The sequence below is a fragment of the Solea senegalensis genome, linkage group LG15 (assembly GCF_019176455.1).
Source record: "Solea senegalensis isolate Sse05_10M linkage group LG15, IFAPA_SoseM_1, whole genome shotgun sequence".
In the NCBI taxonomy this organism is placed as follows: domain Eukaryota; kingdom Metazoa; phylum Chordata; class Actinopteri; order Pleuronectiformes; family Soleidae; genus Solea; species Solea senegalensis.
Window position 1 is genome coordinate 13756172 of NC_058035.1, and position 23152 is coordinate 13779323.

General features: G+C 40.0%; 2 protein-coding genes across 7 annotated transcripts in view; one reads left to right on the forward strand and one right to left on the reverse strand.

Annotated features, from left to right (window-relative positions):
- The window catches only part of LOC122781573 (cilia- and flagella-associated protein 46), a 38285-nt gene extending 34908 nt beyond the window's left edge, over window positions 1-3377 (reverse strand). For all 5 annotated transcript variants that reach the window (XM_044045299.1, XM_044045298.1, XM_044045297.1 and 2 more), the window contains exons 1-4: window positions 3036-3377; window positions 2846-2955; window positions 1478-1612; window positions 1172-1236 (exon numbers count right to left, since the gene is read on the reverse strand). In XM_044045299.1, coding sequence (XP_043901234.1) covers window positions 1172-1236; window positions 1478-1612; window positions 2846-2955; window positions 3036-3084 — 359 coding nt within the window. In that variant the 5' untranslated portion in view covers window positions 3085-3377. The remainder of the gene's footprint in view (window positions 1-1171; window positions 1237-1477; window positions 1613-2845; window positions 2956-3035) is intronic.
- Window positions 2885-23152, forward strand: part of LOC122781575 (gamma-aminobutyric acid receptor subunit pi) — a 64422-nt gene continuing 44154 nt past the window's right edge. The window contains exons 1-4 of one of the 2 annotated variants that reach the window (XM_044045306.1): window positions 2885-3099; window positions 3310-3404; window positions 8377-8661; window positions 10063-12085. The gene's annotated coding sequence lies outside the window, so the exon portion shown is untranslated. Of the gene's footprint in view, window positions 3100-3309; window positions 3405-8376; window positions 12086-23152 lie in introns of both variants that reach the window. The other variant, XR_006361814.1, reaches the window with a different exon arrangement.

The window sequence follows — 23152 nt, forward strand, 5'->3', positions numbered from 1 at the left end:
AACCATTCACTCTCACGCCTATGGTCAATTTAGAGTGTCCAATTTACCTAATCCCCATATTGCATGTTTTTGGACTGTGGGAGGAACCTGGAGAGAACATGCAAACTCCATACAGAAAGGCCCTTCTTTCCAACCCGGGCTCGAACCCGGGTGTTCTTCTTGCTGCAAAGGCAAGAGTGCTAACCACTACACCAACCGTGTGGCCCAATATTATTTCCTGTTATTAAATCAATATTCATCGCCTCTTTTACCCTACTTTATAGATGTTTCAAACAAGGTATTTTAAATTTAACACAACCTGAATGTCATCCACTTCTTAAAGCCCACATAGACCGGAAGCTCCAATTAACGCTGCATTTGTGTGTTTGTATCTGCGTCATTACCTCGTTTATGAAACCCTAAAGTCTCACAACAAACAGTTCAGCCACTGCTGAGAAAATAGTGTTGTATTGTTTTCCTGGGCTCTGCGAAGCGGATCGGCACTTCCTTAATTTGATGTCGTCATCAAAAATCCTCACCACTCCTCTCACCACCATAGCGCCTCCTGGTGCGGGCACTAGTCCGGGCACATCCGGTTGCGTACATTCAACCGCAGAAGAAGAAGAACTACTCTCGTTGTAGCTGCTGAGATGCAGAGCATCCACCGTGCCAGAGGGGGAGCTGTGTATCTGGCCTATCTATTACGTCTCTTCCAGGTACCTGGCCAATCACAGGACAGTGGGAAAGCTCTCGTTGACTGGCCAATCACAACACAGTCCGCGTTCTGGGGGTGTGGTTTTGGTCTGAAACAGCGCGGCTGACGAGAGCGTCAGTGAGGAGATATTTTTGATCGGCTCATTTGCAGCGATGAGGAGGTTTTTAATCATGAAAACAAGTTAATATATGTAAGTAGACCTCCATAACTAACATATATGTGTGATACAAGCATTCTATGTCACCTTTAATAAAAGGTCAGCACAACACATAAGGAATTGTGTAATATTTCAAATAATGACCTTTCAAACTCACTGCTATAAACTTATCATTTTCATTACTTCTTTTTTAAAGTGCAACTGGCAAACAATATCAGAGGTGATAACCTGTGTCGATGGTGTGCATCAGTGCATCAAATGGTGGTTCATGGTTCAAGCCTGTGACATAAAGCCATGCATACTTCTGAGAGGTCGCATACCTTGACTCATGCTTTGAAATTTCAATCGCTTTCAGGAAATATTCCGCAGCCTCCTCAAAGTCTTCCTAGAATAGACAGAATATTCAGTGAAGGGCACACAAACTTGCACAAAGTATGAAAAGACAAAGGGAAACATACCTTTTAAGGCAGAATCACTTTGTGAAAAAAAAACTACAGTTTGTTAATGATGCTCAAATATCTGATTAATTTTAGTACCAGCAAGAACAGTGTATCTCAACAATTGTGCACACACACATAAAGAAACTCAACCCCAATGAGGAGATGAGTCCAATTTACTGTGCTCACCACATTGTTCCCAGAGGCTGACCGAGATTTCAGCTGGCCTTGGCAGAGGTAGGCGCGACACAAAAATTGATCAGCTGGTGGATTATCTTCAATGTACATCTTTAGACTCGCGGTGCTTATCTCCAAAAAACCCAGCTAAAAAAACAAAAACAAAGAGGGATGCACAAAATAAATATTATTCCTGAACACCACTTGGCGGTTTTCTAAGTGCCAGTATTTTCAATACTAATCCAGAAACATCCAAAGGAGGAGATGCTTACATATCCTTTAGTCACCAGGCATTTACTTAAATGAGCTCCATGTGTTTCTCTGAGATGCAAATGTGTTTTTCTTTAAATATTTATTTCAATCTGCATCAGATGCTACTTGAATCATGTGCTGTGTGACTCCTTAGCAGCTAGTAACTCACAAAATAAAAACACTTCTCACAGCTGTGAATTTAAGCATCAGTGTCTAATATGACACTCAAATCTAAATTAACCTCATAACACTATGCCATAAAGACAATGTGGATTATAACCCAATTGATTTCAGAGATACTGACTTAGACTTCAGTCAATAATCTACCTTATGGTACATTTGTCCCTTTTCTAAAAGTGTTTAGATACAAAGGATACAGATGAACTAATGCTTCTAATCATAATCATCACACTCATGCTATTAACATAACATAAAATCATTTACATCACTAAAAAATGTTACAAAAACTAAAGGTGCATATTTTTATTGCAATTATTAAATGGTCCAGGAATGATTTACCCCTTGTGGCACTTATTTTTGACTAGTACTGTATGTTGGGGGCCACACGGTAGTGTAATGGCTAGCACTCTCGCCTTGCAGCGAGAAGACCCGGATTCGAGCCCCGGTTGGAACAAGGGCCTTTCTGCATGGAGTTTGCATGTTCTCCCTGTGTGTGTGTGGGTTCTCCTCGGGTTCTCCGGCTTCCTCCCACAGTCCAAAAACATGCAATGTGGGGATTAGGTAAAGCGGACACTCTAAATTGACCATAGGAGTGAGTGTGAGAGTGAATGGTTGTTTGTCTATGCTTGTCTATGTAGCTGAGATTGGCCCCGCGACCCTCTGGTGGAGGATAAAGCGGTAGATGTTGACTGACTGTATGTTGGCGAGCCACACTAAGTCAGTCATGTAGAATATTTACAATTATTACAATATAGAACATTCACAAGGATCCACTTATTGTAACCGCTTTAGATTGTCTCATCCCTATCTGTGACCTTTATCAGCCTAATTAAAAGGGTGTTTATGTCCAACAGTGTCCTCAGCCACACCAGCAGTTTCAGCTGCTTCTTGTTTCCTCAGTGAAATAAAACTCCTTAACACTGAACCATTACAGCCTTGAGGTCTCACCTGTAGAGCTGCTTCCGCACACATGACGTGTAATGCAGGTGAGATGCGTGGAGTCCGTCCGCTGCCTCCATCCTTCATTAAACGGTAAGCTGACTGCAGAGCGTCACCGTCTGTGCAGGAGACACACAGTGTTTGTTACACAGTTTTATACAGCTTTAAGTACCCAACTATCAATGACGACATGACGGACCCTGTTGCGTCGTCGCCTTGGTGAGATAATGCTGAATATCCGTCTCCATGTTTCCCGATAACACGTGAGTATTAGTTTGAAGTACTAGCTTAAATTAACGTAAAACTAATGAGGGCTCGCTAATGTTAGCGCTACTCTGTAAATCCGTGTTACATTCGCAAAGTCATTAAAAATGCGCAGCTGTCAGAGAAGCAGGAAAACGAAACACCTGTTTCTTAAAATACGGCGTTTAAATATTGATTTGTTAAACGACATGCTAAACTTGTGTCAACAGAAATGCTACAACTGGACTGTCCCTGCATCAGTGTTGTGGTTTGTAGGTAGAGAGTGTCACCATGGTTACCAGGCACCCAAGGGATCCCAACTACGGTAAACGAACAGGACAAAATGGTTGAACGCAAATGTCATAATAAGAATGAGTTTGTCAAAATAGCTGATTGCTATATAGAATTGAACACTGATAAATTATTCATTAATTTATATGAATTTATGTTATTTTACTATCTGTGCTGCTCCATTTATCTTCTACCACCTTATGGTCGTGGGGGTGCTGTGCCAATCTCCGCTGACATAGGGCCATAGGCGGTGTACACCCTGGACAGATCGCCAGTCCATCGCAGGGCCACATTTAGAGAAAAACAACTATCCACTCTCACACTCACACCTACAGTCAATTTAAAATGTCCAATTCTTTTTAAAAAAGTCCAAAATCTTATTTTATCTTATTGAATAAACCTGTATGTAGTCTCTCAGATTACAATTTTGAGTTGTTTCATTCTAATTGCCCGAATCAACCTATTTTAACGAAACTGTTTTATGCACATATTTCCATTGCAAAAATAAAGAGAACAAGTGAGAAGAGAAGAGAAGAGAAGAGAAGAGAAGAGAAGAGAAGAGAAGAGAAGTGAAGAAAAGGCACCTCCATGCTTGAGGTCCCAGGTTCCTAAACTTCAAAGTGCATCATTAAAAATCAGGTCACTCAGTGTGGAAATTTGATTTACTTGATCTAATCAAATACATCGACTGATGTGATGTGACAGGGGACAGAGTTGCCAAGCAAAGCAAACTACTGAGGTTATCTATATGATGGACTTGTTTTGCCTAGTTTGATATTTAATTAACAGAATACCTGGCAGAATTTCAAAGCAGGACAGATAGAGCTCCTAACCTCTCAGGCACAGTTCATCCAAACATGCAGAATGTGCTTTTTATAATCTACTGCACATCTCAAGTAGTTTGTTTTATGTCAGTGATATAACCAACCCATGACAAACAAGACAGATTCACAGATCCAGCAGCCAGGCTATGTGGCCATCATCCAGTATGTTACAGTAATACACCTGCCCTGCCATACAGCTTACATGAAACTTTACTGATGTTTATCCCTTACCTAATTTCACTTGATGCAGTTTATTATATTACGATTATAACTGCGTGAAACTCAAGTAATATATGCAAACAAGGTAAACAGATTATATGTTACAGCTTTAATGTACCATGTGTGTTTAGTATGGAATATCAAGGCTAACACTCATTCTTAGGGGAACATGTTTACCCAAATTAGCTTTTTAAAATGGAAGTAATAACATAATGTAAATGTATAACATAATGTAAATGTATATTTATCATTAAATACAATAGTTGAATCACAATGACCCAAAGAGAAGTTCAATCAAATGAAAGGATGCTAAACTCCTGTGGCAGCTCAGTCGCAGAGTTTAGTTCCTTTATTAAAGCTATTCTGCTGACATGCATTATGTTTAGGTCATGGTCTCTTGTAAAAATCAGAAAGTAAATTGAATTACCATTAAAATAAGGCCTATATGAGCTGTGTCTGTGAAATATCTATACCCACATGTAAGGGGTTTAACCATGACACATTCTTGTCACCAACACCTACCTATGTACGCTACGGTGGAGAAGAAAGATAAACAATGGTAGTAAAATTACATTAAAATATGAATCCTTTTTTTTTGTTGTTTTTTTTAAAAACAACCCACAAAAGGCTTAGCCCGGTGTTTTATACAAGGGGGATCACTGTAAACAAAAAAGATTAAAAAAGAGCTTGCTGATATAAGTTTAATCCTCAAACATTGCAGATTTACATCACTTACATTAAAGCAGCTACATGTAGCCATTGTCAAACACTGTGTTCAGATACAATTATTCTGTCCAGAATTTGATTTTGAAAAACAAATAAGATTTACTAGTATAATGTCATTCATAATAAATCACTGTGTTGAGCAAAGTTTGCGTTATCTGCCCACCCACTGGATCCTTGCTCTTAAAGTTCTGACAGCATACAGTATCCCTATAGGATGTTGTATCGGCAGGATCAAATTAATTATTGATAAGCTCCTGAAATGTTATCAATAATGCACATGCGAAGTGTATATGCTACGGAAATGATGATTACATCAGCTCGACATATACGGAAGTTGTGTGTATTGTGACACACATCTAAGTCCTGTTAGACTTAATATAATATTCAAATGTAAGTCTGCCTTCATGTACAGAGTCGAAACACTTAATTTGAGATTTACAGCCTTTTGTTGGATTTAGAAACTGCAATATGTGGAGGCAGAAGATCCGCTGTGGTGAAACCTAAAGGGAGAAACAAAACGAAGAACAATATCTAATGACAACTAATAAAGTTAATAAAACAGTTTTCACTTAATTTACTATAACTCTATACTATAATAAGAAAATGAGTGTCACAACTAATCACTATGCACATTTAAGTTAAAAGTCGATCAATAGGATGTCGTATGTGCACTGATCTAAGAACTCTTAAAACATTAATAAATAACATACAATGAATAACATACAGTCTAATGAGCCTCAGCGGCGGTGTGAAAAATGTTCTTATGATATCCTATTCCATTCATACAAAGCTCTATGTCAAGATTAATTTTCCTTTAAAAAGGATGCACTCTATTAGGAGGGGTAATTAGTGACGTGGATCATGCTATGGAGCATTTGCATTTATCTGTTTTTTTTGTAGCAGTTTTGGCACAGAATATCCCCCGACCTAATTAATGCTGAATCATTATGAGCAATAAATCATTTACAGGTTATTAGCTTGGACGTTGAGTCCCTCAAGATTTTCTTGTAATCCGATTTCATAACACTGAGTGGGCTGATGTCGCGTCTCCTCCAAATTTATACCCAGCAGTCAGTCTATCGGCCCTGTGCTCCTCAAGTGTCCTACTTTTAAGCACAATATAGACACTCTCTCAGAAAGACTTGTTTTCCTGATGTGCTGTAGCTTACACAGCTTCAGAATTGAGAATAATCAGGCCCGTCACGCCCGGACCCTCAAAAACACACTGTCTTATCTTCACAAGCATGTGTTTGAACGCCTAATTAAGGTATTGATTCACCGCTCATGCTCTCATCGGAGATGACGGATGTCATTGATTTGTTTAAACGTTACCAATGCGGGGATTGGATTTGAAGGCACCCGGGATGCATACTTAGCCATAACTGACATGATGCCCAATCCTTCACAGCATGTATTTTCTGATTCGGTCGCCCTCTATAGAGATACTGTATATAGAGTCTTTTATATCAAGTTGAAAGAAAGCACTGCAGTATACGCAATCTGTAGCACTGCATATGCCTTACATGTAGGCTGTTTTCATGTTGATTTGTGCACATTCTCTATAAGCACCTATATGTTTTATGTTTTAACTTTATTGTAAAAAAAGGAATACTTTTCACCTTTTAACGTGATAGTTCATAGCCAAAAAAATATAACGAGAACATTTTATTGTAAGAATTGTAATACGGTTCACATTTATACATGATTTCTTCATCTTTTTTTTTTTTAGCGTCTGCATCCACCGTGGTCATTAACAGTAGAATCTACATATCCGTGACCTGCAGCCGCCCTTCCACACTGCTTTATGACATGAAATGCATTCTGTTTTTGCAACAAACCTTTCATGTGAAAAGTATCACAATTTTACAGTTAACTTTTTACATCACAACATAATATTGAACTATTTTTATAGAGGCAGTCACGGGGCTTCTGTGTCTTACACCTCGAAACCGGAGTGGTCTGTGATGCCTATTGGTTATCTCATGCTTTATGATGTGATGACTTTGTATACACAGAAAAGTAAAACATGTCCTTTTCGACAAGGTCTTTCCTAAAGCACTTAAATCACCACTTGACAGTTTTAGTGTTTAATTTCGACTTCTCAATGGAGTGATTAAAAAGTGCTCGAGTATCTGATGGAGATTAAAGAGCCATTGAGAAGTAATTGTGTCAAGTGCATACATGTATAACCACAATGCACACACACAGTTACAGTTGGCCTATAAAAGAAGGCAAAGTAATGAATTAATATTACTCTTTCCTTAAAATTTAAATTGTACCGCATTTGAGGGGGAATTTGTCGTAAACATTTGCCCCCAATCCTAACAACAGCAGATCTGCCTTTCCATTTTTGTTTTGTTTTGTTCACATCCGTCATCTTGTCATACACTTGACAAATTGTCTGATGTGTAATGGTTATCAAAGCACCACTGGGCTGCAGTAAGCCCCTGGATTCGGAGCCATGCTTCCATTTAGATTGCTGGTACGATAAGCTGGGCTGTCTGAACTTGTGAAGAGGTTCCATCACCCTCCTTTCTTAAAGTCATCCTCTCTGCACAGAGACAGGATGTCAGGTGTGATTAGCCACACTTTGCTTTCCCTGCTGATAGACATCAATAAACTCATTTAAAGACATGCTGGTTGCACTTTTACCTCCCATCTTGCAATGCTTGACAATCAATACAATTGGCTCTGAACAAAAACTCGTTTTGACCCAAAAACCTGGTCCTAGTTTACCTGGTTTAAGTTTATTAAGTTTATGCACTCCAGTTTCTCCAGATTAATGCCTCTATGGAATGTTGCTTTCCTAGTGGTGGAGCAGCATAATGGTCTAGACTGTGGTTTTATATGAATTGAAACGGACAAATTAAAAGGTTGAAGAGAAAAACAGATTCAACACAGTTGATGGAGTTTAAAAATAAATAACAAAGTTTGAAATACAGAAAAAGATGGCTGAGTCGGTCTGGGCTAGTCTGAATAAGTGAGTTTTGTGTCAGGGGATGGCGCCTTAGCAAAGTGCTTATTTACACATCATTGGCAGTTTCTCTCTCTGGTATGTTCCTGTGTCCTGGTTTTCTTTCTTACTTTTCTAAATCTCCATAGCAACATGCATGTGTACTTGTGACACACTGGAAGGTAGATTACCCTCTAAATGGCTTTGGTATTGGTGTATGTAATATAAAGTTACACTTATTTCCTGTTTTATTTTGAAAAATCTCACCTGTCATGTCATTTCAGTTCCTGCCTTCAGGCTCCGCCCCTTGAATTTCCACACCTGCTGTGATTTGTTTACCTGCCCCTGGGTTTCCTGCTTGTAAACCCCATATATTAGCAGGATTCTCTGGGCTCTGCAGCATAGATGACCTGAGAAACAATCCTGAAGACTAACAAGTGGCCCAGCATATGGTATATTGTAGACAAATGCATCCTTCAGAATGATCCCTTCTGGATTTATGTCTGTCAGGTTGCATCTGGGTGAAGGAAACACATGTAGCTGCTGCATGTCATCACTGACAAAACAAGGTAAGTAGATGCTGAATATCACACTTTCCTTGATTTTTTTTCTTTAGATGTTGTTGAAGTAAAAGATAAAGCAGTGTGTCTCATATGCTGTGATACATGTGCAGTGGTGAATAACATTCGGATAGCGGCAATGTTTTGTGAACAAGTTGTATGTTGAGTGAGCTGCAAGACAAAGAATTTCAAACCAAAAGCAGGATTTGTGAAGAAGCCTTTAGTATGGCTGCTGCTGTGGAGTTGCTGGCACAATTAATAGAATTGTTTGAAAGTGTCAGTTTTGTCTTGCAAGAAATGTGATGTCATATTGTGAAATGGACATCAAAGTATGGACATTTTTGTGAGTGGGGTCACTGGAGGGAGAAATGACGGTCTTTACAAAGGTGTAGAACTTCTGTAGGTGAAGTTATTTGGAGTAAAACCATCGAACAATTGAGCTTTACTCTCCACGTTCATTTATCTTACATCCTGTTTGGTATTACTTGTCTGCTCCAGACTTGTTTTCTGTCCACACGTGTCTGACTTTTCACTGCAGACTTTCTAAATTTGTCATTTGTCGCGTGTCTCTGCAGCCGAGTCGCTGGTCATTTCAGGACTGTGACAAATTTGACAATGCCAGCCGAATTATACGCTACATGGACAAAAGTATGTGGCCACATCTGTGAGGTATTGAATTCAGGTGTTTGAATCAGGCTCTGGGCTTGACCCCTTGTCTCCAGTGAAGGTCAATCTTAACCCTTCAGACATTTTGGACAATGCTATGCTTGAGGAAGGCCCTTTTCTATCCCAGTATGACTGTGCATAGTTTGGTGTGGAAGGACTTGACTGGCCCTGACCTTTGCCCCCCATTGAGCACCTTTTGGGATGAACTGGGAGGGAGTGTAACTGGAGTGTAGTATTTGTAAAAAAACAAAGCAAAAGTCTGAGATTGTGAGCCAGGGCTTTTTGTCCAATATCAGCAGCTGACTTCATAGATGCTCCACAGAATAAATAGTCACGGATTAATGTAACCTGGATAAACAAATGTTCTCATGTAAATTTTACATTTATGTTTATGCTGTCCTTTCAAGAGGTGTCGATTCTTAATCCCTCATGTAAACATCAAACATGTTCCTTTAAGCCGAACAGTTAATGTTCCAAAGTTATCAGGAACAACAACAAAAATGTAACTGTAAGTGACACAATGCACAGATATCTGACTCGACTTTATGAACTCCGACACAATGTGACACCATCCGTTCAGAGACGTGAAAATAATTTATTTTTCATGAATATTTTAGGAGGAAACTGTCATTCACAGAATGGCACACCTGACAATGTGGGAACCTCTATTTCATCATGCTGTTATGCTCCGTTTCAGTTTGTGTTCCTGTGTCTCAATGTTCCTCTCTGCTCTCCACCTGCCAGGTGTCCATCCTTCCTTCCTTCCTTCCTTCCTTCCTTGGTGCCGAGGAGGAGCAGACTGTGTTTCGGAGGGTTGGATCAAAAGCAGTAGGACCCTCGATGCTATTTAAAGTGTCTGCAACATCGCTGAACTTGGGTAACCATGGTAGCCATCCGGTATGTTTTCTCCCCCGTATTCCCATACTTTTAGACAGACAGACTACACAATGACACACTGACACTGAAATGCATTGGCTGACTGAGCGATGTGACAGTGCATAGATGGACTGTGCAACGCTGCTAAAGTTCACATCACTATCAAATTATGAAAGCAATGTCTCTTTGATGAAGAGTAAAAGTGTTTGCCTGAAGAAGACTCTATGGTGCTGTAGAAGGCAATTTAGTATTTTGTATGAATTATGATTTTCTCTAATAGTTTCTCACTTGCTTCTTGGCCACAACAGATTGGCTGTAGCCTCAGGATGGGTCAAAAATAACATCGGGGAAACACAGTGGCCTTTACTACAATGTTTATTAAAAACTGATCCCCTTTAAATTCAATAACAGGAAAGTGAGTACTTTCCCAAGCCTCCTGCATGTCATTGCATTTATGCAATATTGTGTTATTATTATTTTTTACATGTTACCGTCTCCATCTGAACTGTAGATGATCTTATTGGGCAGAGGTTTTGTGGACATTTTTTTTTTCAAAGACAGACCAGCACTGTGATATAAACATGTGGATTAATATGATCACGTGGAAAGCCCAAATATCCGTCAAACATTTAGATTCTGCATTACCTGTTTGTAGTTGAAGCCACAGGCAAAAAGTTAGCATTAAAAAAGTTTTGTTTTTAAATTCAAGGCAGATGAAAGCAGGTGTCCATCACATTCTGGGCTAAAAGTACATCGTTCCCTGTCAGATTTTTATCAGCTGCAGCATAAAAATAGCTGAGGTGGTTTTAAAGTATGTCTGCAGTAACTTTCTCACTCCTTTAACTGACTAACTTTAAACTTTGGAATCGTTTTTAAATATGAACTAAACTTTCCTGCGTTGCAAATTATTGTCCAATGATTTTGTGTGGGATTGTATTCTGTTAATCCAACAATATCGCAAGCCCACTAACATGTTGTGAAGAGCAGAGTGAGACGTGAAACCTCTGTCATCACATGCCCTTAAGGATGATCCCAGTATTTTCTTCTTTTTTTATGGTTCAGATGGCTTTCTTTTCACCACACTGAGTGGTGCAGATAATGGCATTTCTTTCTCAATTCACAATCCCACTTGAGGGAAATACTACGGCTACAGATGGACGCTTTTGGAAATCTTTCCCCTGTGAGCCAAGATGTCAAGTTCAACCATATGCAGGCTCCTCTTTTCTTCATTTACTCTCCCTAATGAAATCTCTCTCTCGCTCTCTCGTTCATAATTCTGCTGAATGGATTCTTTTGAGGAGCCTGAAGGGTGTGAGTGTTCTGAGCCATGTATGACTCTATAAAAAGACTGCTCCTTCCCTTTTCACAACACACTTCTCTTGCTGCCCAAGTGCTGACAGTTCCATCCAGTGACCCACACTAGTTTAAAGTGTGAAGGTCATGCTGTCAACTGTTGTTTCATCCAGTGTTCCTTTGGACCGGGATTACTGTGGTCTGCTGTCACGATATGTTCAGCAATCCAAAAAAACGAGTGCAGATTAAAAAGACGTACAAGGTCGACCCAATGGTGGTTGTTCTATAGCATAATTATTTGATCTCCGCACGTTACGCTTTAACCAACACGAGTTCAGTTGACTGGTTTTAGCATTTTTGGCTCTCTCGCTCTCTCTCTCTCTCTCTCTCTCTCCAGAATGCAAAACTTGTGCTGAAGCTGAAACCCCACAGATCCTGGGGGCTCAGATCCCAGCTGGATGTGTATGATGTTGTGTAGCGACAGTGGCGACACCTCCTGTGAACAGGCAGCTTGTCTGCTGCTTACAGCTGATGCAAAGACACCATGCTGGAAACACTGCTGGCGATGGCACCACATTAACACCACCAAGTACACAATGTAAGTGTAATAGGCTATAGGTGTTCATCGATGATTACCTACCTGGACTGCTACCTTTTTATACCGCACCTTTCAAGTCATTATTATTTAAACTGTTTGTCCTCGGCGATGTCGTTCTATGACCGTAAGTAATGAACTAGTAGTGACATGATCGACCTGTCATCTAATGTTTACATCAGTGAATATAAAAGCCTTTTAGCTCGACAAGCTCGAGCACACCTGTTGTGCAGAGTTGTTGTGGGAGCATGCTGATTATATTAATCTGGGTCAGTCCTAATATACAAACGGTGTAGTTCAGTGGTGTCTTCTTTCTTAGTTTCGTAACGTAACCGCATACAAACGTATCAATTTCTCTTAAACTGTTTTCTGATATTTGAATTATTTCATTGTTGTAAAGCTTCTTGTATGGAGCGTCCGTCATCAGAAGCTTTATCGTGAGATCTGCTCGTAAATGTCTGGAGATATCAAAGCGTGGTTTGAGGCATCGCCACAGAAGAAATAATTAAAAAAAAAAATTGAATTTGATTCATATTTTTTCTTTGCTTTAATTCAACTGTTAGACTGTTCCATAATTTAACCAAGATTGAAACGCATGTATTTTTTAAACATGTTCTGACACGATACATTTTTAAATTTAATTTCCCTTTTTTAAAAGATTTCCCTTTCTCTCTGAAGAAAGTTTCATGTATTTTATTTAGAAGTAAGTTATTTCATGCTTTTCAGATCATGTTTTAAACTGAATCAAATTGAAATATTTTTAAGAAGAGTTCATTTGTGTGGTCTCTCTATCCTATGTTATTTTCTGCATTGTATGTATTAGCTCTATATTACTTTTTTAGTACTCAAATATGGTAAAAGTGACTATTATAAGGACACTCTAAATTGCATATTCTCAATGACTAGAGCAATGGGGAACATGGAAACAGTATAGGCTCCTGTGATGACATGACAGGTTTTTAAAAAGAAGATGCATCACAGCAATCACAACTTTACCCGTCTGTATGCACAATACAATACAAACTGTTGCGTCTTTTCCCAAAATATGGGTACAATTGCATTTCCTGTCTTCAACAGCATCATTCCATGTGATTAAAACGAATGACTTTGGGTTGAGGTTTGAAAGCTGTGGTTTGTGAACTGAACGGCTCTGTAGCGGCGCGCTCTGTAACGCTCCCCTCCTCCAGCCCCACTCTTTATGACAGCTGCCATAACGCACTGGCAAACTTGAGTGTTGTTCCCAAAGTGCTGCACTTCCATCAGTCTTTCATGAGTCACTGAGACATTAATGTGTGACACAAACCTCCAGATACTACTTTCACATCAGCTTTCACTTGAAAGTTAGCGGCGAGCTGTGTTTCCTCTCCGAGCGAGAAGAAGAAAATTAAAGAAATTACTTTTTACCCTTGCTGAAAATGTGACATTTCTGGATATAGTTTATGAATATAGAAGTGTGTTTGATTTAATGTTTAACACATAGAGAGTGTATGTTATAATATGACTCATATTCACAGAGAGAAGCAGCGGCAAATATTCCACGAGGCTGTGTTTTTGTATCGGCACAGAATATTTGCAACGCCACCCTGAGCAAATTAGAATTTGTTTTCACTCTCTCCACTCTCTCCACCCACCATCTCCCCCATATGCATCCCGAAAGGATCAGTGAATTCCAGCTCTTGCCGGTGCCTTTTTACGCTGGCGTTTATTCACGCACGCTCACACGTTTCCACGCTCCGCTATCTCACTTTCACACGAAACACAAATGCAGTAGCGCTCTCTGTAACGTGCATGCGTTGTGTTTGACATGTGAGAAAGCTGTGAGCTGCATGACATTGTATACGTCGGCGCTGGACAGGTGGAAGGTGAGGCTGATTTCACTATCGTAGACTTGAGTGTTCTTGGCACAACGCTTGTGGGAAAATACAGTTTTACTGTCACCGTGAAGTGAAGTCGGAGCATCTCAGTCATTTGAAGCAGTCACATAAATGGACACCTATCTGATATGTCGAGACATTCTTTGTTGACAGCTACAAGGACAACTTCAAAAGAAAGCATCGACTTTTTAAAAAATGGCATTTGGTCAGAGTCAGGATCCCTCGGTTGATCTTTTTGTCATTTCCGTGCTGCGGCAGCTCTCTGTTCTCTGTCAATCACCCCGTGTGCACAATTTCACACTGTGTCAATGTTTTAATTGAAACATCGATCTTGGGTTGGCTTGCATGTGTAATTTCAAGGTAGGCTTGGTAATGTACGCAAAAGCTCACAGATCGACTGACCTTTCGGAATACAAACTATTTTGTTCTTCAGCACAGTGAATTTGAAATAAAATGGCGGATACAAAGCAAATGCTCCACAGCGTAATCTTGCCTTAAAGCACTCAACATCTGTACGCGAATGAATGACGAAGTCAAGCAGTCGCATGTGATATTTTGCGGAATATGCTGAGCTACATCGCCTCTTGTTTGTCGTCTGTCTGCCAGTTCCATTGGCAATCATACCCACTGTCATATTTGACAGATGAGAGTGTGGTGGCTCTGCGTCTCCAGCTTATTTTTCCGCAGTATCCTCTTGCCATCGCTTTGATAGTGATTGATGTTCGTTTCATCAGTCCACGAACGTCTCTGAGGTCAATGTTAATACACTTTTCTCTTGGTCCTTGATAAGGAATCATGTCCATTACACTTGCTTTGAGGTCCTTTGTCATTATGTGTCTTTGTGGCTATAGCCCAGTATTTTGTCTGCATGTTCATCCAACACTGTAACTTTCTGAACTACTGGAAAAAATGTCACCAGTCACTTGCAGGAGGAGGTGTGACCGTGGGCCACCAGGGTTCCATTCCTCTGCGTCCTGTGATGACCTGTGGTGCATCAATGTGACAATGTGAACGATGTAAAGATGACAGTTTGGAAAACTTGGCTTGGCACAGAATGAAAAATGGGGAAATGTCTAATCTGGCTATGGTGAAAGTAAAGTGTAACTATAAGCTGTGGGAAGTTAACGGGCCAATGTTTCGCTTTACAGTAGTTGGATAGCTTAAATCATTCCTAACTCGTAGTCTATATTTTCCAACTATTTACTAACTTCTGTTGTGTTGCAAAAATTCTAAACATAATATTGAGAGATGCATCGTCAATCAAGTCACACAGCCATGAGGAAGCAAATTAGACAAATGTTTGTTTACACAATATTATTCATAATTAAGAATTGTGATATAAAATAACTCTACCACAGTGGCCCCCCGTGTTTATTATTAAACATCTGAGAGCAACTGCTGTTTACTTTGCTGTGACTTGTTTGGACTGTTTCGGGGAACTTTGACTGTGATTACCAGGCACAAGCCTTGTTTCCAAAAACCTGGAAAAACCTTGGACAGAGCTGGTGGGTGGCTTCATTTCCACTGACAAAACTCAGTGTGTGTGGGTGTGGGGAAGGTGGTGATTATTTCTGAGTGTCCACTGGCACCTTACCTTCTCCCACTCCTCTTCCCCCCCTCAGGCTGTGTTGTATATTTCTTCTGGTGACAGAGACCATAGCCCGACTTGCCAAATGGCCAAGACTGTCTGTGTAATGCTCGAGGCAATCTGGGATCATAGGTGTTCTTTTGTATTACACAGGGTTACTCGATACCCTTATACTGTATAAAGCACCATTGGTATGTCTCAGCTGAATTACTGGTTTAGCCGTTAGCTGCAGTCCACTGGTGCAGCCAAACTCTGTCATTCTTGTCTCAAAAGAGAAATAAAAGTGAAAATCCAGTCACACTGTAAGGTTAAAAAAAATCAGCCAGAAGAGCAACTTCATGCCTCGTTAACGCATATCTTAAGAAACCAGATGAGTTGGAGGTGTGAGGATTTTATTTTCAAGTGGAGATTTGCACAAATTGTTAAGCAGCTTTTCCCCCCATTTGACATCAGACTTTAAAATTCCACTTGTTCATTTTTTTCTTATTGTTTGACAGTGAGTGGGAAAAGAGAGCGTGAGGGATGGCGGAAATAAAGAAATGAAATCATACTGAAAGATAACGAGACAATTTGACAATTGTGCCTGCAAACGATCAATATTATGCCGTCTTTGCGTTTGCCATTATTACACGATGCCACAGAAAACATAAAAACATCACATTATGCTCTCAGAAAGTGTTTTTGTTTGTCTACAAACACCAGATGAAGAGATTCAGACAAATCTCTGCCCCAATTTCACTGATTACTTTCATATCTCAATTTAGCAGTAAATCCCTCACCAGCGAAACAGTAATGTGACAATCCCAACTGGGTCTTTTCTGAATTATTGCGCTTATCAACATCAGTCTGTAAATAACCTGGTACATTTCTCTGAACCCTGACATCAGACATGCTGCTAATGGCACGATTAGGGATTCAGCTCAACATCCCGCTGTGGGGATGAGGACAGGGAAAAGCAAAAACAGATTGTAACTGTTATTTGTTTTTTGTTTTGTTAATTTCAAATTGGCTTTTTTCACTCCATTTATCAGATTAGTTTCTTTTTAAAAACAAAAAAAAATGCATCAGCACATAAAACAGTCTTTTGTTTAAGTGATAATGGTATTGTAGTTATCAGACATGTAAAAATGGTATCGATGCCATCCCTGTTCTCTATGCCCTCTTCTTAAATGTCATTGATTACTGGCTTTTTTAAGAAATGTGCAGTATGTTAAATGAACCTGAAAGCCCAAGACAAATGACACACCACACGGTCTGTGTACAAACGCCCAAACTTTATTCAGTTATTTTGAGAGCTCTCGTGTCTCTTGACCCACTTAAGAAAGCAAGTGGGGGACATAATGTAATTGGCAGCACAAAAGTAGGTCACCCATTGAGATTTGAAGAGTCAATATAGGGTGTTTTAGAGCTGTGGAAACCAGCTTTTCATCATCGGGATCTGTCGAGATTTCCTTCTCCAGCTCTGGTTTTGAAAGGAGAATCTGCTCAGTGGTGTTCATGGTGTTAAAGAAACATCAAATGTGGAAATCTCTGTGGAAATGGACTCCCAGCAAGATGGAGGTTACTTGAATTTTGCAGAAATGTTACAAGGAAATGGCTTCCTGCAGCCCATTACTGTCAATAATTTCCAATCATGTCTGGCAGGGGAGAAATTATGCAATGTTGCAGTAGTCTAAAGATGTGCTGTCCCCTCCCACAGGAAGGATTTGTCTATAACTATAACAGCATGCAGCTTTTCCCATTTCCCTTTTCTCACTAATGACTATTCCAACCAGTCTGGTCATGTATCCAGTTATTATTAATTATTTGGATGGAACAGAAAAGAAAAACTTGGCTTGACCACATTCTGGGATTCAAATAAAAAAGTGACCCCTCTTCAGTCTGCCTCTGTGGCATAGCAGGAGGATATACTGCACCTGTCTCCAGGGCTTTGTAGTCATATCCCACACATTCTTTCTGGATAATCTGACAGGCTTGCTAATCTGACATCTACATCCCCGTGTCCCGATCACTGGCAGAGTCCTGATGTCTGAAAGACGGCACAGCAATGCGAGGGAGACAGACGGTGAAAGAGTGAAGGAACAATGGGGGAGAAGAGGAGAAATTAAATAAATCCTCCAGACAGATGGTTCATGCATGATAGATGAGCAATGCAAGGCAATACATTTTGCACTGGGTGCAGGCAGAAAGACTCACACTTGCTTATTGTATTGAAGTGATGAGATATGTTTAACTCTGCCGACAGGTGCTATTATTTCTGCATAGAGAATATATTACATCATATAATCCATCACTTATGGACAAGTCATTCTATATTTTTTAAGGAAACAGTAGTTAATGGAAACAACTGCAGGACACTGTAATTGTCATTCATTTCACTTCATTATCCTGGAAACACACACTATTTATTATTTTGTTTCTGAGCAGTGCTTTCTTGCATTTTCCATTCCCTCCGAGTTGAGCTTGGGTAAACAAGCACAAGTCTGACAGGTCACTGGCCTATTTACTTCTGTGTGCATGTATTCCATTTGAAGCCATAGCCACAGGCGTGGTTACGGCTATGCCCGTGGTTGTTTATTAGGGTTTTCTTTGAAATGACGACATGACTGTGGCTACAGTTGGAGATTTTGGCTTCTGCCTTCTATACCAGCTTTGTTGTAATCTTCCTGATGCACAAGTCTATCAGTTTATGTGATCTATGGAGTCCTTAATGGAATGATGTGACATAAAGTCGGTCTTGTGTATTAGCGAGCCTCCAGTGAATCAAATGTGTACGACGTGTGTGTTCCACTCCAGGTGATAAGAGAAGAGAAGTGAAGTGTTGGGGAGTCTCATACTAAAAACTTGACTCTCTACCCCTTTAGAAGTGATTCTTGAAAGTGGTTCTCAAAAGTGTATAACACATTCATATATCGTGTATTTTCATGTTGATTTTTAATAAAAACGTTGAGAAATAATCATGGTCATTATAGCATAGCTAAATCGACAAAGCTAAAGGTTTCGGCACAGCACGACTGCACTTTTTTTTTTCTTTGCTTTTCCGTCAGTGATATTCTCTTTCTTTAGTACCGGCTATGGCAAGGTTCCAAGCGAGCTAAGCCAATACTAACGTGATGTCAACAGACTGCCAGCCACTGATTGGTCATAGTGTCGTCATGAGCACGATGTACGAACTATAGATCAGTTGAAAAGACTTACAAATCCTAAAGACATGCATTCATCTAAAACATATAGCAAGGAAATCTTAAATCTCAATATCTAACGGGGAGGAGTCTGGTGTATTTAGTGACAGCCTTGCTGAAAGCAGCGATTGAGAGCGATGAGCCGCACCACAACCCCTTCCAAGTCTTTTTAATTAAATGAATCTCATGGTTCAGTACACCGAAAACCATGCTATGATGACTCCACGCGGAGGAGGTACTATAGTAATGGAAAACAATACCACACCGTGTAGAATCGAGCTGTTGCTGAGCTGGAACTGTATAGTGGAAAATTGCCATAAGACTACTGTGTATTACTGTTGTGTAAACTTGTTGTTTGTTAAGGCCTGTACATACTCCACAACAGAGAAATGTGTTCTCTCTTCCAGGACTGCGGGAAAAGAATGATGCCATCATTTTCTCACAGCCCTCATTTGGGAGATCTTGCCGTTTGTTCTTGACACATCGTCTGGGCAGAAGTTATTTTCTTGTGTGATGTCCGACAACTATTGTGTGAACGGCCAGAAATTTGACGTGGGCGTGGTTAATGCGGAAATGTATCTATGAAACGAGTACGTACAGACCTTTACTGTGTCTTTAGGTGTTTCTGTATTTGTCAATATGGCTGTGCCTGCAGTTACAGTCATTCAAAGGCTGTGTATTCCATACAAATTGCAGTCTAAATGAATGTGAACCACCATGCACCCTGCAACTGATGAAGCAAAGTGGAATCAAGCCAGAGTTATTTGATGTCTGTGACTCTTCTCCTGTGACCTGTCAAAATGGCTGCTCTGCAAAGTGCCAATTTGGAGGAATAGCTTTACCATGCTGCTTAGCCAGCAGTGCTGACCCACACTGTGTAATGTCACATCGGCACATGACCTGAATGTTGTTTAAAGCCCCGAGTGTCAAGGCTTTAATAAAGTTATATAGCCATATAAAGTCTGTCAATTTCAACCTCTTTTTTATTCTATAATATTCCACCACAGCAAAGGGTATATGCTCACAGCTGCTTTAGGTCCCGCTCAAAATAATATCAGTGGACCTGATAAAGATTCATTCTTATCTTAAGAATGAAGATGTTATGTGTAGAGGACAGGGATGTTCTTTAAATGTGTTGCATAATATAGCACAGCTCACAGCACACTGCCCACTTTTCAGACCATTCGTTGTCTGGAAATGTATAAAATGTAGAACACGACTTCATCTCAGAGGGAACCGGTTTAAATGTCTCGCACACAGTATTATGTTAAGAAATCCTGTGGAAGAAAAAGAACTGCAGCATATTTAAATTGTCTCTTGATGATCTCCTCTTGGTTTTCCGCATTCGTTTTCTCACACTGCTCCGAAAACAAGTTTTCTCGTCACAACAGTGGGTGGGAATGCACAGCTTTGTGCAAAGAGTTTAGCATTTGAATTGAATGAAGAATAACGCTCATTAACATTTAGCTGAAATGACCATGCGTCATCGTGGATTAAAAAAAAAAAAGTTTATGCAGCTGAAGAAAAGGCTTGTCAGTTGAGGGTATGGAGGCAGCAGATATTTGTTTAGGGGGAGTGGCTGTATAATAACTGTGTAGACATGGTGCATTTTAGCGACTTCCACCGTTTTCGTGTCGACAGCTAAGGGCTAAAATATGTTTAAGCGCATGTGATAATGCTCCATAAATAGAGGCTGGGATGAGCTGCGTTGTCAAGAAGCAGGAGAGACGTGACGAGATTGCTATTTAGAGTTTTCTGACTCAGCATTGTGTATTTAATCGCTTTTTATTATAGGGTAAAAATGTCCAGCAAATGGTCTTGTCATCTTGTGTTGTTGGGCTCATATCAGATGATGGTGACCACAAAAGAATTGGGAAAACCTGCATATCCTCTATCTTTCTATGAGCGTTGATAGGAATTGTGTTTGCAGACTAGAAAATAAAAATTTTGCATTGCTTAAAGGTCACAGTTTGAGCACTACTGCGTGAATTATCAGAGGAGTCGAAATCATCCTGTTAATTGGACCTGTTATATAAAGATGAAAAGTGGGCTGCGTGATGAAACAGCTGCACATTCATTTATTTTTCTCATGACATTTCAGAGAGTTTAGTTGAGAAGGTCAACACGCATTATCCTCATACAGTATCTACACACCGCTCAGCGTCTTAATTGCAGTGTCTGCATGCACACTGAATTGCTGTAGTCGAAAGAAACCCAATTCTATATGTTCAATAGCACTGGATCAATGGCAAGTCTTGATAATTGGTTGCTGGTTTCATGTAGGTTTATCATTTACTCGTTTAATGGGGGAAAAAAACATTGTTTATATAGTATGAGGAGCTGATGGAGGGTGTATTGTTGTACATGTTCTGTAATTAACCTTGAATCCACAAAGAAAACCTGTTCTCCCTAAACAAAGACACTTCCCCCATTCCATGAATGTATGGGTTATTAATCATGCTACATGACATATCTATATATGCTCCTGGTCCCTTTCCTCTGTTTCTGTCGCTGATTTCTTGCTGTAAAGGGGATGTTTTTTTGTTTTTTTTTACTCTCCACTGTCGCCAAGTGCTTACTCATTGTGTGATCCGTTTGGTTTCTTTCTTTTTCTCTGCCTTGCCATGGTCTGCTCCCACCGACTTAAATGCCCTCATTAACACCGCACACAAGACAATCCAGACACTTTTTGTGTGTACGACCAGAACATGGGGTGCTCTTCTGTCCTTGCACTTACCTTACCCCTCCCCTGCACTCTCACCCTCTGTCAGTCCACTGTTCCTCTCTAGCCGAGTTCTTTCCAAGACTTCTATGTAGTTTATTCCTCTTTTGTAAGTTGCTTCGGATAAAAGCGTCAGCTCTGAATGCTTGAATGTAAAAGTTGAGAGATCTGATTTGGTTTCAGACGAACGTTAAGCATTTTGTAACATTGTTAAGAAAAGTGCTGTCTAAATAAAGTTTATCTTTTATTATTATTAGACATTTGCTTTTATGGAAGTGTATCCCCGATATGTTGTCTACACCTTCCTGGCATGAGTATACATGAAGAGATGTAAAGCATATGCTATACCAAGAGTCTCTACAGTCAGACTTTAAGTGTTCACATTTGCTTTGAGCATATTTATATCATTTCACAGACTTATTTCAGGTAACACTGAATATTTTTAGCCTCTTTGAAAAGACACTTCAAATACGTGGTACAAAAAGACCTCTTTGGTGTACTTTTAGAAAAGATGGGGGGAAAAAAATTCAAGCTGTGGGCTATGACTTTATCAGCTGTTTATTTGCAGTGTGCATTTCACACGTGTGAATTTCCATTTGTTATTTATAGGTGTGAATGTTTACAGCATGTTCGATGTGTTGCTGGATTACATTTGCTATAGCCTATCATCTATAAAGTTATGCCTCTTATACGAGTTTATTTCTGCGTGTGAAATACTTAAAACTGTACTGCTTTCTGCTGCCTCAACACGGCTCGAGACTGTGATGATGGATTGTCCCTCATGGTGACACTTGAAACGTGTCCTAATTACAGCCATACAAATGTGGAACAGAAAGTCAGCAGAAGCTGACTGTGGGTAGGCAAGCAAATGATCGTAGTTTAACCACAACGGTCATCCATTATCCATCAGGCACTGCGAAATGTCTCATCCATTCTGTCCAAATCCTTCAATCAATATCAGTAGATACTGCATTTTTGCTGCAGTGGCTGTAAGCACATTCCTCTGTGAAGTAGTGTGTAAACAAAGTCATTTGGTCATTTTTAAAGGCTGGGCAAAGTCTCTCCGCTGATGAAGGCCCAATGACGTGCAGCCAATATCACGGACCTAAATCTAGTCAGTGGTCCTTGATTGAAGAATCATTTCCGAACACTCTTAATACTGAATAATATAAAGACTACAGCCATGCTAGCAGCTCTGTGGAGCTCAGCTTGTGCATCATTGCCTCACAATTCATTCAAGAGACATTAGACAAATTCAAGAGTTTGAAAATTGATGGTCCAGCTTGATGTAAAGTCAGAAGATTGTCAAAATCAGTCATCTTTTTTGCAATTATTGGACGGGACGGCGAACCATGAAGGGAGGAGGAGGGGAAGACATGCGGCACAAAAGCACAGGCAGAATTAAACCTGGGTCAACAGAAAAATGGGAACATTGTCCCATGGGATGCCAGCTAATGAACTATCCAGGCCCCCAAAATCACTTTAATCCTCTTTATTCTTCTTTTATGTGGAATACATGGATGCAAAACCGTTTCACTGCCCTTAAAGTATCTGTTCTAAACAAACATCTTTTTAGAATTCCTCCAGCACATGCTGCCACCAGGTGTAAGGACATCAGTTCAGAGTAAGACTCAACCAATTCCCTATTCAGGAAGCCAATTCTTCTCCCAAGGGGCAAAAGGAAAAGTGTGAAAGAGAGCATTC